At 40.7% G+C, this 16,867-nt stretch overlaps 1 protein-coding gene across 3 annotated transcripts in view; it reads left to right on the forward strand.

The window, feature by feature from the left end:
* Nucleotides 1-16,590, forward strand: part of GSL04 (glucan synthase-like 4) — a 147,684-nt gene extending 131,094 nt beyond the window's left edge. Inside the window, exons 37-42 of one of the 3 annotated variants that reach the window (XM_088981636.1) lie at nt 5,544-5,627; nt 5,845-5,957; nt 6,065-6,294; nt 14,655-15,503; nt 15,918-16,103; nt 16,207-16,590. In XM_088981636.1, the coding sequence (XP_088837762.1) occupies nt 5,544-5,627; nt 5,845-5,957; nt 6,065-6,294; nt 14,655-15,503; nt 15,918-16,103; nt 16,207-16,434 (1,690 nt within the window). In that variant the 3' untranslated portion in view covers nt 16,435-16,590. The remainder of the gene's footprint in view (nt 1-5,543; nt 5,628-5,844; nt 5,958-6,064; nt 6,295-14,654; nt 15,504-15,917; nt 16,104-16,206) is intronic. The other 2 variants (XM_088981637.1, XM_088981638.1) reach the window with 2 other exon arrangements.
* The last annotated feature ends 277 nt before the right edge of the window (nt 16,591-16,867 follow it).

The following is a 16,867-nucleotide window of genomic DNA, read 5'->3' on the forward strand; positions in this document are numbered from 1 at the left end:
CCCTGAAAAGGAGCTGACTGAGAAAACACCATCAGCATTGAGTCTCAGCCGATAAGTCTATGGATTGTCTATATAACAACTCCAAAAGGTGGACACCAAGTAATAGTGTCATCACACACTTCAAAATGGTTAGCCACTGAGCCATTTTGGTTTTCAGCAATCTGGAATAACTGGGGGAATACTTCAACAAGTGGTCTATTATCACACAAAATGTCCATCCAGAACCTTAGCCTGTTCCCATTTATCACCTTGGGAGCAAGACCTCTGCTTAACCAAGGGAGTGTTTCCATAACTTTCTTCCACAAGGAGTATCCTAAGGAGTTCATCTGAGTAGTGGTTACCCAGTCCCCACTGTCAATCTTGTATTTTTCTGCAATTAATTTTCTCCACTACCTGTTTCTCTCTTTCTCAAATCTCCAAATCCATTTTCCCATCAGAGCCAAGTTAAACAACTTTAACTTCCTGATCCCCAAATCCCCATTCTTCTTTGGAACACATACTTGATCCCAACTCACTAGATGCACTTTTTGTTCCTCCTACCAACTCCTCCAAATAAAATCTCCCTGAAGTTTTTCAATTCTTTGGGCCATTTTGACCGGGATTGGAAATAGAGAAAAGAAATAAGCAGGGAGGTTAGAGAGAGCTTTTTAAGAGGGTAGTTCTGCCCCCCAAGGAAAGATATTTGGCTTCCAAGAGGTAAGTTTCGTTTCCTCTCTCTCCATCAGATCCCAAACCGCAGAAGAAGTGCATTTTTCTCCAAGAGGGAGACCTAGATAGATAGTAGGCAGGACACCTATCTAACAAGCTAAAACATCTGTAAGAGCTTCAAGATTCACAACTTTTCCCACAGGAATCAATCTACTCTTAGCCCAATTAACTCTCAACCCCGACACCACTTCAAACCATCTGAGAACCCCAAGAAAAACCTCCACCTGCTCAATACTTCTAGCCAGAACAAATGATCTGAGAACCCCAAGATTCACAACTTTTCTGCTTCAGCCTTCCCTAGAAAATTCAACTTCCAAGATTTCAATACTTCTTTGATCCATTTGATCTTTCTAGCCAGAACAAATGAACTAGTTCCTTCAGATTGGAAACCAGTCCACTTTGAAATAAGCAGTAGAATCAGATCCTTTTCTTCAGACCAAGCATTTTCCATCTTGAAAGGGGTTCCTCTTCTCACCTGATTTCCCACAATTCCACAAACCAACTGAATTGGAGAGTGATCCGAGATAGGACGAGGAAGATCCACTTGTTTTAAATGTTGGAAAGCATCATCCCACCCCGGAGAAACTAAAAATCTATCTAACTTAACCAGAATCAAGGACTCTTGGTTGTTTGTCCAAGTATATTGAGCCCCCGATAGAGGAAGATCCAAGAGCTTAAACTGATTCACAAAGTCAACAAACCTTCTTAAATCCCTAGATCTCTGACGGCCACCATTTTTTTCCTCCACAAACCTCACCACATTGAAATCTCCTCCAATAACCCAAGGCAAATTGGAATTGCCTCTGGCCTCCAGCAGATCTTCCCATAGCCTCTCCCTCTCCCCATTTTTCGTAGGGCCATACACATTAGTAAAGAGCCCTTGGAACCCCCCTCCAACTCCAAAACCACCGACACTGAAAACTCACCCACATGAGACGAGATTAACTGGCATTTCGACTGGTCCCATAAAACCATAATACCTCCAGCACTATCTCTAGCCAGCTTACTCGCCCACCTCACCTGACCTTGACCCCAAATACTTCCAATCACCCTAGCGTCAACTGCTTCCATCTTTGATTCTTGGATGAAGACCACATCTGTTTTCCACTTGCTCAATAAATTACAAACCACCATTCTCCTTCATCTGGAGCACAATCCCCGAACATTCCAAGAAAGAAGAGTCAGTCCCATTAACAACAAAGAACAAAGAACCCAATCCCATGCAAACCCTTATCAACTGCTTTTTCCCCCTCCCCTCGCAGCACCCTCCCCCTTTCTTGCTTTATCATTTAACCCTCACGCCAATCTCAGCATCTCCCTATTCTTCTTTGACCCAACTCCCTCTTTTTTCACGTTTGCTTTGTCTTTCTCCTCCAACCACCTCCTCTCAATTTGTTCCAAATAATTAATCATTTCGTCCTCCATTCCTGCTATTGAAATCCTAAGAAAATTTTCGAGGCCCAAAAGCTTTGAATTAACCCAGGCTGAAGAATCTTCCACCCCCTTGTCTTTATCTCCCTCTTTCTCTCTGTTCGTAAGCCCTTCCCTAAAAAATCCCATAGATTGGCTCCAATTGAGGGGCTTATTCTGTGATCGGCACTTGCTTTGTCGTTGATCACCGCTACGGGAGCAACTTTCTCCACCTCCAGATGAGGAACGACACGAGCTTCCTAATCCCAAACACACACTAATTGTGTTCCCTCCAGTGTCTTGGGCATAGATTCTGGCTGAAACCTCGATTCCAACTAAGGAGTTTTCTCCTGGTTCGAAACTCCAATAGCGGAACTTCTAACTTCACTATGGCATCGGGCCTCAACATAGTCTTCTTGCACTATTGATAACTGGGCCGAAGCTGCTAGCCAATGGAGAGAGGCCCCAATCCAACCTAACAGGTTCGGTTTGCACTGGGTCTATCCTCGTTCGATCCCTAACAAAGCACTCTAGACCCCACATTAAATTAGGGTTGTTGACTCTAACTCTCTGGCTACCCCTTGCTTCCAAAAATACCCCTCCAGATATTCCCAGTGAGTTCCTCGGAGCTTCTCTTTCTCGACAACCCACAAGAATTGACCCAAATCTTTCTGACACCAAATTTAATTCCACCAAGCATTCTAGGAGAGTTTCTTTTAACCAATCCTTGGAGATAACTTCCCGCTTATTTTCATAGTTCAAAACTCGAAAATTCTTTTTCACTCCATCCCAAGCCAGATCTTCCATCAAACAGTTCTTCGGCGGGGGCGATATTTTCATCTCCTTCCACGAGTCTAAAGGAGTCTCTTCGACACCCATATGCAATACGGGCTGCCCTTTCCTCTCTGTTTTCCTCTCCAATAGCCTTTTTTCCGTCAACCTTCCCCAACTTGAGCTTTCTTCTTCCTCCATCACCAGCACCACCGTTTTACTAATCTCCGACCCCCCTTCTTCTCACCCCTTGTCATTCCTCCCTGCCCTCTCTTCCCAAAACCCCCCACACCCTTCCCTCTGTCCCACTTCTAGCCTGACCCCTTGCCAAATCCAAACCCAAAAAGACAAGTTACCCGTTACCATCTCCACCTTCTCAGGGATTACTCCTCCCACTTTCACCTTGGTCCTCCCCCATTCACATGTCTTGAGTTCGGCGCTAGATCGTCTATACCTAGAAAACCCCCATAGAGATCACCTATTCCCTTCACTACACTTGGACACCAAAGCACTAAAGGCAACCGAAAAACCTTGATCTATACCTCCGTCCTCTTAGTGATTGGCCCTCTCTTTGGCACCTGATTTGCTACCATCTCTTCCCACCATTCGAGGGCCAACCTATTTTCCCCAACATACCACGGACCACTTTGCAAGGCCCAAGCTGCCTCCTCCTCTAAAGGGAAGATGAACAGATAAAGATCCTCAGGTAAGTACTTGGCTTTCACCCCACCTACCTCAGACCACCGACTTGCAGCCTAGTGTTCCATCACCTCCACTGGTAACTTTCTGTCTAGGCAGCCCATTAGGCATCTCTGCAAGAAGCGCCTTCTCGCCCTGGCTCCTTCCTCTGTTTCTAGAAACCTTCTTTCCCCCTCTCTCATCTGCACTGTATCACTGAACCCTAGCCAAGCCCCTGCCCTTGCTGCTTTTTTGAAAGAGAGATTCCTCCAGACACCAGTACCCTGTCCTCCAGAGTTATACCACACTCTCGCATCCCACCTTCCCCCTCCATTCCTGGAGCTAGGAAATCTATTTGGCTTCATCCCTTGGAAAAGCCTTCACCCCAAGAAACTTAAACCAGCCGCAACTTCTACCCACACAACACAACTTCCCATCTCGACCCAAACAATTTCCCTTCATTCACCGCCCGTTACCTCTGTTCGCCTTTGCTCCCGCCTCCGATCACCTCCATTAATTACATAGGTATGTTACAAACAAAAGAAGAAGAAACACAATACAACTAGCTTATCATATGCCCGTAGGATAAAACTAGAGGCTATGTTCAAATCTGTTTATAGTGGAAAACAAACATTTTCCTTCGAAAAAGTGAGTACAAATTGTAGAGAAATGTCATTGTTTCTAATCTTTCATAAAGTCATTTTCTGAAGTGGTTGGTCCTTTAGATTCATATCTTGCAACAAATATTTCTCAACTATTCAGGTCTATTTACAGAGGTGGACCCAGGAAATTTTCCTTCTGTGTACATATAATCATCATCACCGAGACTGTAATAGAGACCCTGGACAAGAACTGCATAAGGAAACCTCAAACAAGAAAGAATACAGCAATCAAGCCGAGCAAGACGATAAACAAACACATCAGGTACCACGGCAGCCAAAATACCTCTGCAATGGCATGACAACACCCTGTTAAGGCAATGGGAGACACACACACATGCGATGAGCACGAAGCGCTGTCCGGGACCTGCGATGAGCATGAAATGCCATTCGGGACCTGCGATGAGCACGAAGCACCATCCGAGACCTACGATGAGCACGAAACGCCGTCTGGGACCCGCGACGAGCACGAAGAGCCATCCGAGACCTGCGATGAACATTACATGATAACGTAGACCTATGACGAAATGCTTCAAAGATGACTTACAGAAACATTCGAACACGTCAGCCAATTGCAAGTCTTAACACGTGGCTACAAGAGAACCATGAAGGGGTGTAGCCAACATGTGCTATGTGAGAGTCCTCAAGGAAAGGAAACTCTATTCCTAGAGGGTCTTGATAGACACATGGCTAAATCTTACTGGAGTCCGCTTGATAGCTGCCATAAGGATAAAGGCCCTCTTTCCTAATAGGGAAAGGTCTCTTTTGGGATCTTCTCCTAATAGCCTCAGGATTCCATCTATAAAAGGAGAACAACTCTCCTCGCGTTGGAGACGGCCACATAACCCTAAATCTAGGGTCTCTTAAAGCATCTATCCCTATTCTCCTCTCTTCCCCTCTTTTCCCTATCGTCTCTTCAGACCTTCGGAGACCATACCAACTGAATGGTGATTACAATGGGACCATTGAATAAATTCTTCTAAGCAATTAGTATAGCCTAGATTGTACATCACGAATCTCATATTGAATTTTTCAAGAATTGAGGGTCAGGGCATCCCCAATCTCTCCTTGGTTCAGCCTGTTTGTTTTCCAAGAGAGGCACCAGGAAAATTAAGAACTGATTCATTTTCCTACTTAATATCATTTTCCAAGGAAAAACTAATATTTTGTTAAAGGACACCAATATATTATATTGTACATAATAATATTATGTTAATTTTTTATGAAAATAATATATTATGTTAAATTAATAAGATATATACTGTTTTCTATTTGAATCTTTGTCCTGGGTCCTTATAGCTTTCTCCCTAATTGCAGTATTTCAACATTGGCTCGGTTCATGTCCTACCAGGAAAGTAGTTTTGTCACCATTGGTCAAAGGCTTACAGCAAATCCTCTGAGGTAAGGACTGGTATATGCTAGTTCAACTTTGAAAACTGTATAGATAAGAGATGAAAATAATAATCTAGTTGCAATTCTTGCAATCACTTGAAGTGTGGTATGACATTAACTTTCATTCTCATCTCTGATATTCCTTAGTAGTCCTCATTGATGTTCTAATCTTTATTTTCTATCCTTCTATCTATCTACATCTAATACAATTGTCTTTTATGTACAGAGTGCGATTTCACTATGGACATCCAGATTTATTTGATAGAATATTTCACATAACAAGAGGTGGAATCAGTAAAGCTTCGAAGACCATTAACTTGAGTGAAGATGTTTTTGCCGGTAGAAATTATTAAGCAAGAATGCTTGTTGTAGAAATTACTATCTTCAGTTTCTTGGTTGCAGTCTTCAATTTTATTAATAATGGCATATCGTTTGATTTCATGTAGGGTTTAATTCCATATTACGAAAGGGACATGTTATCTACCATGAGTATATGCAGATTGGAAAAGGTCGGGATGTAGGCCTAAATCAGATCTCAAAGTTTGAAGCAAAAGTATCCAACGGAAATAGTGAACAAACGCTAAGTCGTGACATATACCGTCTTGGATATCGGTTTGATTTTTTCCGGATGCTATCCTGTTACTTTACAACTGTTGGCTTTTACTTCAACAGCCTGGTACTTTATTCAAATCCCATAAACTCATCCCTGACCATGTTATTAAAATTTGTAAAAGTACGGAGGTTCTTTCTATGATTCCTTATTTCACTCTGGCCTTTTACTGCTGCAATTTTACTGTTAAATACTTCTGCCAATGACAATGGTTTATTGGTTTGTTGGCATCTTTGTCTTTAGTAGTATTAACAGCCGAACAGAGGAGAAGAGAGGTAGGAGAAGAGAAGAGGAAGAGAGGAGAGAAGAGAGGAGAGGAGAGAAGAGAGAGATTTGGAGTCTGCTACAGTGCTGGCGGTGCCAGCTTATATTAATATATATAGGGCGACCATAATTAGAAGGGAAAGGACCCTTATGCCCCTACTTAAGTTACAGCAGAAAAAAACAAAAGAAAAAACTGTTTTAATTTGTCCAAACGGACCCTAACTCAGCAGAATACAAACATAATAAATAAAGTTAACATTCCAACACTCCCCCTCAAGTTGGGACATGGATGCCAATCATGCCCAGCTTGTCACACAAATTATTATGTTGCACGTGTAAAAGGCCCTTGGTGAAGATGTCTGCAAGTTGTTCCTCTGAACTAACATAAGGAGTGCACACTTCTCCACTCACAAGTTTTTCTCTAATAAAATGCTTGTCCACTTCAATATGTTTTGTTCTATCATGGAGGACTGGGTTAGCAGCAACGTTGATAGCAGCCTTGTTGTCACAGTAAAGTGACATAGGTTTGTTAACTGCAAAACCCAACTCTCCTAACAAATTTTTTATCAACATCATTTCAGCAACTCCAAGAGACATGGCTCTGTTTTTTGCCTCAGCACTGGATCTAACCACCACTCTTTGCTTCTTACTTCTCTAGGTGACTAGGTTTCCTCCCACAAAGGTACAATACCCACTGGTAGATTTTTTGTCATCGATTGTCCCTGCCCAATCAGCATCTGTATACACCTCCACTTTCAAATGCCTATGTTTCTGGAAAACCAGCTTTTGGGAAATTCTTGAGGTATCTAAGGATTCTTTCTACAGCTTCAAAATGAGTTGTCTTAGGATTATGCATGAATTGACTAAGAACACCCACTGCATAGGCAATATCAGGTCTGGTCATAGAAAAATATAAGTCTCCCTACAAGTCCCTAGAACTTCTTTACATCTTTCAAACACTCCCCTTGACTGTTTCCTATCTAATGGTTGGGTTCAATGGGTGAATCAATTGGTTTCACTCCCAACTTGCCTGTATCCTCTAATAGATCTAGTACATATTTTCTTTGGGAAATAAAGATGCCCCTTTTTGAGAAGGCAACTTTAATTCCAAGAAAATAACGTAAGGGGCCTAGATCTTTCACTTCAAATTGAGTGGTTAGGAATTTCTTCAGCTTCTGTATTTTAGTCTTCCAATCTCCTGTGATTACTATGTCATCAACATAGACAATTAAAGCTGCAATTTTCCCTTCACCTTTTTTCACAAATAAAGTATGATCTGACTATCATTGTTTGAATCCCATCTATTGCACTACTAAATGAAACCTACTAAACCAGGCCCGAGGTGATTGCTTCAACCCATATAAAGATTTTTTTTAACTTGCACACCTTCTGTTCACTACCTTTGGCACAGAAACCTAGAGGTTGAGTCATGTAAACCTCTTCATCTAAGTCACCATTCAAGAATGCATTCTTGATAACCAACTGATGAAGTTCCCAATCAAGGTTAGCTGCCAGTGAGAGGAGGGTTCTGATTGAATTCATCTTGGCTACTAGAGCAAAGGTCTTTGCATAGTTTACTCCATACACTTGTGTAAACCCTTTGGCCACCAATCTAGCTCTGTATCTTTCTACTAAACCATCAGCTCTATGCTTTACTATGAATACCCACTTGCAACCCACTGGTTCCTTCCCTTCGGGAAGATCCACTAACTCCTAGGTGCCATTTTTGTGTAAGGCATTAATTTCTTCCTTCATTGTATCTGTTCATTCAGGTTTGGATAAAGCTTCTGCCACATTCTTAGGAATAGAGACACTGTCAATAGAGGAAAGGAATGCACAGTATGAAGGTGAAATATGATCATAGGACACAAAGTGAGAGATAGGATGATTAGTAGTACAAAACCTAACACCCTTTCTCTTAGCAATAGGAACATCAAGATCATTAACAACAGGAAGATCAATGTTAAGAAATTCAGGCATATCAATGGGAACAAGTGTACCTGGCTGATGAGGAGGATCTACCTCTGGAGAGTCCAATGATATTGGTTGCATAGTTTCAGGTTCCAAGGCTCTTGAACACTGCTGGCTCTTATGGCAGCAAAGAAAGACCCAAAATGGAGAAGGGTCGGGAAGAGAAGGTAGTTGAACCTGAGTGTGTTTCTCCTCAACCCTACTCTCCCCCTGAGGAGAAACCGAGAAGAAGGGTTGACTCTCAAAGAATGATACATCCATGGAGACATAGTACATGCATGAAGTAGGACCATAGCAACGGTAACCCTTTTGAGATAACGGATAACCAAGAAAAACACAAGGAGTGGCACGGGGACCGAGTTTACCGTGAATATGAGACAAGTCATGAACGAAGCAACGACACCCAAAGACATGCATTGGAATGGGGGACAACGGAGCTGTAGGAAACAAGAGTTGATGTGGGGCCTTAGTCTCTAGTAACCGAGATGGCATATGGTTGATGATATATGCAGCACACATAATAGCATCCATCCAAAAATGTTTCAGAATATTCATATGAAATAATAAACCACGAGCTACCTCAAGTAGATGATGATTTTTCCTTTCAGCAACACCATTTTGTTGAAGTGTCCTACCACAAGAGCTTCAATGAAGAGATCCACACAAAGCAAAGAACTCCGTGAGATCACTATGGAAGTACTCTTTTGCATTGTCCGACTGGAAAATGTGAATTTCAGTTTGAAATTGAGTGAAAATCATTCGTTGAAAGTTTTTCACAATCTTTAGCACTTCATCTCTAGATCGCATAGGATACACCCAAGTATATCTAGAGTAGTCATCGATTAAAATAATGAAATATTTATATCCAGTCTCAGTAGGTAGAGAAATAGGGCCCCAAACATCAGAATAGACAAAATGAAAAGGAAATTCAGATATTTTATTTCTTAAAGGAAAGGAATTTCTACAATGTTTGCTCAATTGGCATGTATGACACTGTAATTTACTAACTAACAAAGACTTAAACAACTCAGGAAACATAAGTTTTAAAGACTCAAACAAAAGGTGACCAAGACGATTATGCCACAAGTAGGCATGACTCTCGCTAGAAGAACTTAAAGACTCTGTAGCCATCATAAGACCAGCTTTATTATCCAACACATAAAGGCCATCCACCATGCTTCCTCTACCAATCATCTTCCCCGAGGTCAAATCTTGAAATACACACGAAGAAGGAAAGAAGGTCACTGAACAATTCAAGGAATGAGTAATACTGCTAATGGATAGTAAATTGATAGAACATGCAACACATTAGAGAGGGTAAGACCAAGAGGAAGGGAGATGGTTCCTTGACCGGCTATGGTGGAATAAGACCCATCAGCCAGTCTCACCTTATCTCTCCCAGAGAGGAGGTTATATGCTTGAAATAAATTTGACTTACCAGTCATGTGGTTTGAGGCTCCAAAGTCAATTATCCAAGGGGAATCAGATGTATGAGATGACACATGGAAGGCAGTGGCAATCTTACCTGATGTAAACGCAAAGGAGGTAGAAGGAATAGGGCTAGAATCCATCTGGCGAAGTGTCCTACCATATAATTCCAAGTGGTTAGGAAAGGAGTTGATGATCTCTTCCTTGGGGTCAGAACCAGAGTGTCGTTCTTGGGGTACCATGGGACTAGTCTCTTGAGATGCCACGTTTGCTGAGTTATATTTCTTCTAACTCTGCTAGGTTAGCTTCTTACTCGGATCAAACTTCTTACTTAATTCCTAAGCCCATTTCGGCTTGCCATGAAGATCCCAACATGTGTCTCTAGTGTGCTTGGACGTTTGACAGTGAGTGCACCAAAGTTTGTCTTTGTCATCCACTTTCTTCTGTGAATCTCCCTTTTTAAAAGAACCTCCAACATTTAAACTTGTACCCCCTCGGACAGCCAGTGCAATCAGTGAAGGGATGGGAGATCCATCATATGGATGGCAGAACCCTGTAGGAAGGTTGGGCGAAATTTCAAAATTTTCTTTACTCTCATCCGGAATCCTATTCCCAATTTAGAAAACTACATTTTCAAGGTTCGTTCTTGTAACCAAACCGGACCAAATTTGAAACCAAATTAAGGGAGGGATATACCTGATACGGAATCCACGCAAGAATGCTCCTCCCAACGTAGGTGTTCATGCCCAAAGAGTGTACCAAATCCTCCCTCCACTGAATATGACGCAAATTAGGATGAGGCAGGATCAGTAGGTAGTTCTTCACCAAGAACTAGTGATTCTTCAGCAAGAATCGAATGGGACAATGAGCACAACTTCTAAATTGTTTCTTCTAGCAAGAAACAATATCAAGATTGAATCTTGATCCAATCCAAGAACTGGAAATTGAACAGGGTAGGGGCAAGAGCAAGAAGAAAAAGAGTAGAAGGCAAGAGCAGTCTAACTGTGTTGTCTTCTCTCTGTATTCAGTGAATGTGTCTTTGGAGGTTCGCCCTGTTCTCTTATTTATAGCCTTAAAGAGATAGTTTCCTAATCTCATTAGGAGTTTCCTTATCCAAATCTTTTATTTGGATCTGGACTCTTTAAGTGATAAGGATAATTCCTTATCTTATCAGCAGATAAAGATCAGCCTTCCTAATCAAATTAGGAGTTCCTTTAATCCAAATCTTTATTTGGATCTGGACTCTTTAAGTGGATAAGGATAATCCCTTATCTTATCTGTTGATCCAGATCCCAGATCCGCCTCTATTTAATTAATCTAATTAACTTAGTTCGAAATGGGCTTTTAGGCCCATTAAGCTTTTAGGCTTACTTCCCATTTAATGTTGGCTAGCTTGGCTCTCTTTGTATGGCGTGGGACCCTATCATTGATCTACACATCAGCCACATGGGTTCAGTCTAGCCTCTATTACAAGGCCTGGCCGAATTCACTACTGAATACAATGAACCCCTGAGTCCATCACCATGGGCTCTTAATGGGCCCAACATTTACACTAAATGGTCCTTGCGTCCAGCCATCTTATGAAGACCCAAGGACTGTGGGATGATGCTAGATTAGCTCATCAGGTATAATCCTCAATGGTCTTACACTTAACCTCTCAGCCCATAATGAACAAACACTGACCGACAAGAGAAGACCTCTCCCTTGGCTGCAAGGTGCATTGCTGCACTCTCTACTCACATGGATCCCAGGAATTAAAACATTTTGCAAACATTTTGAAACCATATATATATACATATATATAAATATATTTTGCAAAAGCAAATTTCTACGGTTGAAATAAACTGCTGGCGGTTTAGGTTTCCATCAGAGAGAGTACATCCCCGACCATTCACTTTGTCCGACAAAGGGGTTGATCCTGTCACTATGATCACCCACTCAGATGAATTCTCGGATTGCCCCAACATACCCAAGTTTTGACCCCCTCTAAGGATCTCACTGATTGGCATATCAAAGACAGCCCAATCCGACACCAAGTGCAGTATAATAATCGAGTCTAGGGGTCAGGTGTAACTTTCCAGTTTTGTCCATCTATCTCCAAGGTCCAAGGCAATACTAGAATTTTGGTCCGGTTCAGGGTTTCAAGAAAACACAGACTGCACGTACCTCAGGTGTCACCCTGGCAGCTGAGACAAGCCACCCCAACCAACTTGGTGGTACATCAGTGTTAGCCTTGGCAGGATAAATCTCCCCAGATCTATCCAACGGCTGTGAAGATTCTAAACTAATACGAGTCTCATATGCATCCAGTGTAAGGGTATTACATAGAAACACACCATAATAACATGAATCAAATATGTACTTTATTCATTTACAATAAATGTCATAATGTACATCATGCTGATTGGAGCTAAGGGCATACACTGTCTAACAATCGGTTCCCCTTTTGTACAAGTCATCACACTTCTTCTACTCTCTTCAGACTGAACTAGGGCATAAACTTCTTGGACTGAAAGTAGGTTCTTACTTCCTAAGATTTGTATCCACATGGATTCATATGTATGATTCAGCCCCAAAAGAAAGACAAGTACCCGTTGCTGGGAAACAAGTGATTTGTAGGCCTTTGCATCCTCATCGCACTTCCAATGCACATTTTGATAATGATCCAGTTCCTTCCAAATTGATGTTAAGTCTGAATAGTACACCGAGAGACTCCTCTCCCCTTGCTTGCAAGTGGAGGATTCTACTTGTAATTGATATATATTTGCATAGTGTCTCTGTTTTGAATAGGTAGATTTTGTTTGTTCCCATATTTCACAAGCTATTTCAGCCCACATAAAAGTCTTCCTTACTTGTGGCAGCATGGAAACCAAGAGCCATGACATCACCATGCTATTCTCTTGGTCCCATCTATCATGTTCAGCACTACCAATCTTTGGTTCCTTGATTTTACCATTAATATACCCAATTTTTCCTCTAGCAATAATATAAAGTTTAATTCCCCTAGACCATTCAAGATAGTTCAGTCCATGAAGGGGGATTACAGCCATGGGGAAACTCATATCCATCCCCCCACTCATTCCATTTTGACCTCCTGAAATTCCTGAAGTTGCAGAATTCTCAGAGGACATGATTCAAACACCTTTCAGACCTTACACACACCTTATGATCCCTCCTATCACCAAACAAACAATCCTAGAAACACCAAGGATGAAGCCCACATGCACACACTGCAATGTGGACACAATCTGACCACAAACCAGCCTAGATTGTCCAAAAAAGGCAAGATTTTAGGGTGATCTCAGAGCTGATCTGACCTAGCAGTCACACTCCACCAACTTCCAGGCACCCCAAACACATCAACTACTAGGAGGGGTCACAAACCAGTATGATTACACCACAAGGGTTAAAAGATCAGGTCATCCATGACCTACAGATCTGAATTCTCAAACATGGGGTCACACGATCCATAAAAAAAAAAGAGGTTCAAACCTCACAGCTGCTCAGAAAACATTCAGCAGTCTGGAGTCATATAGATTCTTCTTGGTACACAACCAAGGAAAAGGAAAAAAACACTAAAAAAATATGTGCCAGTCGTAGGTCTGCACTTTTTTCATCTCAGTTGAAGAAGACAGCAGGTTGAAGCTTGTTCAATCTGCTCACAGGCCTAGCAGAACCTGGCTCTGATACCATATTAACAGCCGAACAGAGGAGAAGAGAGGTAGGAGAAGAGAAGAGGAAGAGAGGAGAGAAGAGAAGAGAGATTTGGAGTCTGCTACAGTGCTGGCGGCGCCAGCTTATATTAATATATATAGGGCGACCATAATTAGAAGGGAAAGGACCCTTATGCCCCTACTTAAGTTACAGCATAAAAAACAAAAGAAAAAACTGCTTTAATTTGTCCAAACGGACCCTAACTCAGCAGAATACAAACATAATAAATAAATTAACATTCCAATAAGTAGAAAGTCTTTAACATGTAATAAGCACACTAAGTACGATAGAGATGTTGGAAAAAAAAATATCCCGGGAAGGCCTATAGTTACTGTTACAGAGAAGTACTTTTTTTCAAAATAGACCGTTGGCATAACAAAAACCCCCTGGATGTACTTTTATTGATTGTCTATATATCATTTCTTTTATAGCTCCAGGGGTCACATGATGCGTAACAATTATCAGGTGGCAGCATCTCTTAAAGAAAAGTCATAAGGATATAGTTGTGAATCACACCTGCAGTAAATCAGAAAAATATAGAAAACAAAAAGAAAGAAAGAAGAAAAGAAGGTTTCAGCAAAAGCTTGTGGAAGAAGAATTGAAAAGAAGAGAGAGAAAAGAAGATGTCCGATCCCTTCTGTAGTCCCATCAAGATGTCTTTTATTTCTAAATCTAAAACTGAGTACAACTTCTTAGATGCCCTCGTAATAGGGCAGCCAACACTAACTAAAGAACTAATAAAACAAACAAAAAGAGGCCCACAACTAAAAGAACATAAACTTAAAACATAACTTAAAAGAAATAAAACCACTAAGGCCCATTCGGCCCATTCTCACTGCAGATATTTAATTATATGGCATTGACACTAAAAACGAACTTCACTACAGGGTATTTTGATTATGTCAGTAATAACTCTTTCTTTTTCCATTATTCTCTAAGTAGTCGTTTGTTGTTACCTCTATGATTTAGTATGGTCATAGCTGAATATTGTGTAAACCTCTGCTAGAAGTCTCATTTTTTTTTTTTTGGTGTTTGCAAAACATCTGCAGTTATCAGTAATTGGAATTTATGTTTTCCTCTATGGACAACTATACCTCATTCTCAGTGGACTGGAAAAAGCTCTCCTTCTTGAGGCTAGAACACAAAATATAGAATCTCTGGAAACAGCTCTTGCATCCCAGTCTTTTATCCAGCTTGGGCTCTTGACAGGCTTACCAATGGTGATGGAGATTGGACTAGAGAAAGGATTCTTAACAGCCTTTAAAGACTTTATCCTCATGCAGTTGCAACTGGCTGCTGTTTTCTTTACTTTCTCCCTTGGAACAAAATCCCACTATTATGGTCGAACAATTCTTCATGGGGGTGCGAAGTACAGGCCTACTGGTCGTAAAGTTGTGGTCTTCCATGCAAATTTCAGTGAAAACTATAGGTTGTACTCACGCAGCCACTTTGTGAAAGGATTTGAACTGCTGCTCCTGTTGATTGTTTACAATTTGTTTAGGCGATCTTATGTGAGCAGTATGACATACGTATTAATTACGTACTCCATCTGGTTCATGTTGATGACCTGGCTGTTTGCACCATTTCTGTTTAATCCATCTGGATTTAACTGGGGAAAGATTGTGGAAGACTGGAAGGAGTGGAATGGATGGATTAAGAATCATGGAGGTATAGGTGTACACCAGGAAAACAGCTGGGAGTCTTGGTGGAATGATGAGCAGAGCCATCTTCGTCACTCAGGACTTTGTGCTAAGATGATTGAAGTTTTTCTTTCTCTGCGATTTTTCATATATCAGTATGGACTAGTTTATCACCTTGACATATCACAGGATAACAAAAATTTTCTGGTTTATGTGCTGTCTTGGTTTGTCCTTGGTGCCATCTTCCTTTTAGTCAAGGTAATCTTCATCTGTCTAAGAATATGCTTATAATACAATTCACATGCTTTCATATATAATAGTGAAATTTTAGACATTTAAGTTTACATGGATTTATTAAAAGTTAAGAAACCCCATTTAGGATTCTTTTAACCAAGGATTTCTTTGGAGAACCAAAGAGAAAAGAGTATTATCTTAAACCAACAATACTCTGAAGAGATTCTTATTTATTCTTGAGAATCTTGAACCTTCCAAGATATTTGTGGGTTGTGTTGTTTTAGACTTTAATTCCAATTCCCTGAATGTGCAACACTAATATTGTTATTGTTGTAAAACCTTGGCATGTTCTACAGTACTCAGACATGGAATAGCTACTTGTTAGGATTGTAGATAGCTTGAGTTTTCCAAACAATATGACTTCCACATGCTATACAGGCAATGAATGAAGGGAGGAGACGACTTAGTGCAAATTATCACCTTGGATTCAGGCTTCTTAAAGCACTTCTATTCCTGGGGGTATTATCTATTATAGTTACTCTATCTGTCATCTGTGATCTGTCTGTGATGGACTTAATTGTGTGTTGCTTGGCATTTTTACCTACCGGATGGGGTTTGCTCTCTGTAAGTTCAATTAAAAAATAAACAGAAATATAATAATGTGCTCCAGGAATCCTGCTTGATAATTGCATATCTTTTAATGTTTAACTTTTATCTTTCCTTCCAGATTGCACAAGCTGTGAGACCTATGATAGAGGATACGGGATTATGGGACTTCGTAATCGTTCTTGCTCAAGCTTATGACTATGGAATGGGTGTTGTGCTTTTTGCACCAATAGCTGTGTTGGCATGGCTCCCCATTATATCAGCTTTCCAGACCCGTTTTCTTTTCTATGATGCTATCAATAGGCGCTTGCAAATTAAACCAATTCTTGCAGGAAGTAAGAAGCATTAGTAAATTTCTAGTTACTAACAGCCGATAAATGTATAAATATGTAAGGTATTATTTGGTCATCATTCCGACCGGATCTCAGGTTGAAATTAGTACCGATATAATGTAAATATCAATTACTTTTATTTAATAAAGGAAATATGTAAGTCATTGTTCTCAGTTTAAAGTGAAAATCTGGAATTTCTACATTCATCCAGTCTCCGCTGTATTCTAATAATTGTCAAGAGGATTTTCTTAGCTTTTGGAAGCTAATGGGTTCATTATTAGTAGATGAAGGGTCTGTTCGTTTGCACTGAAGTCTGATATCTGAATGCCTTTGTAATACTTTTAGAGACATAATGGAATTGGTGTACCTTTTTTGGTTCTAACATCTGAATTGCCAGTTGACTATTTTAACACTAGATATGAGAAAACTTGTTTGAATTCTAACAAACTA

Source organism: Nelumbo lutea, chromosome 3 (genome assembly GCF_056320005.1).
Source record: "Nelumbo lutea isolate HS-2025 chromosome 3, American lotus-T2T, whole genome shotgun sequence".
Taxonomy (NCBI): Eukaryota; Viridiplantae; Streptophyta; class Magnoliopsida; order Proteales; family Nelumbonaceae; genus Nelumbo; species Nelumbo lutea.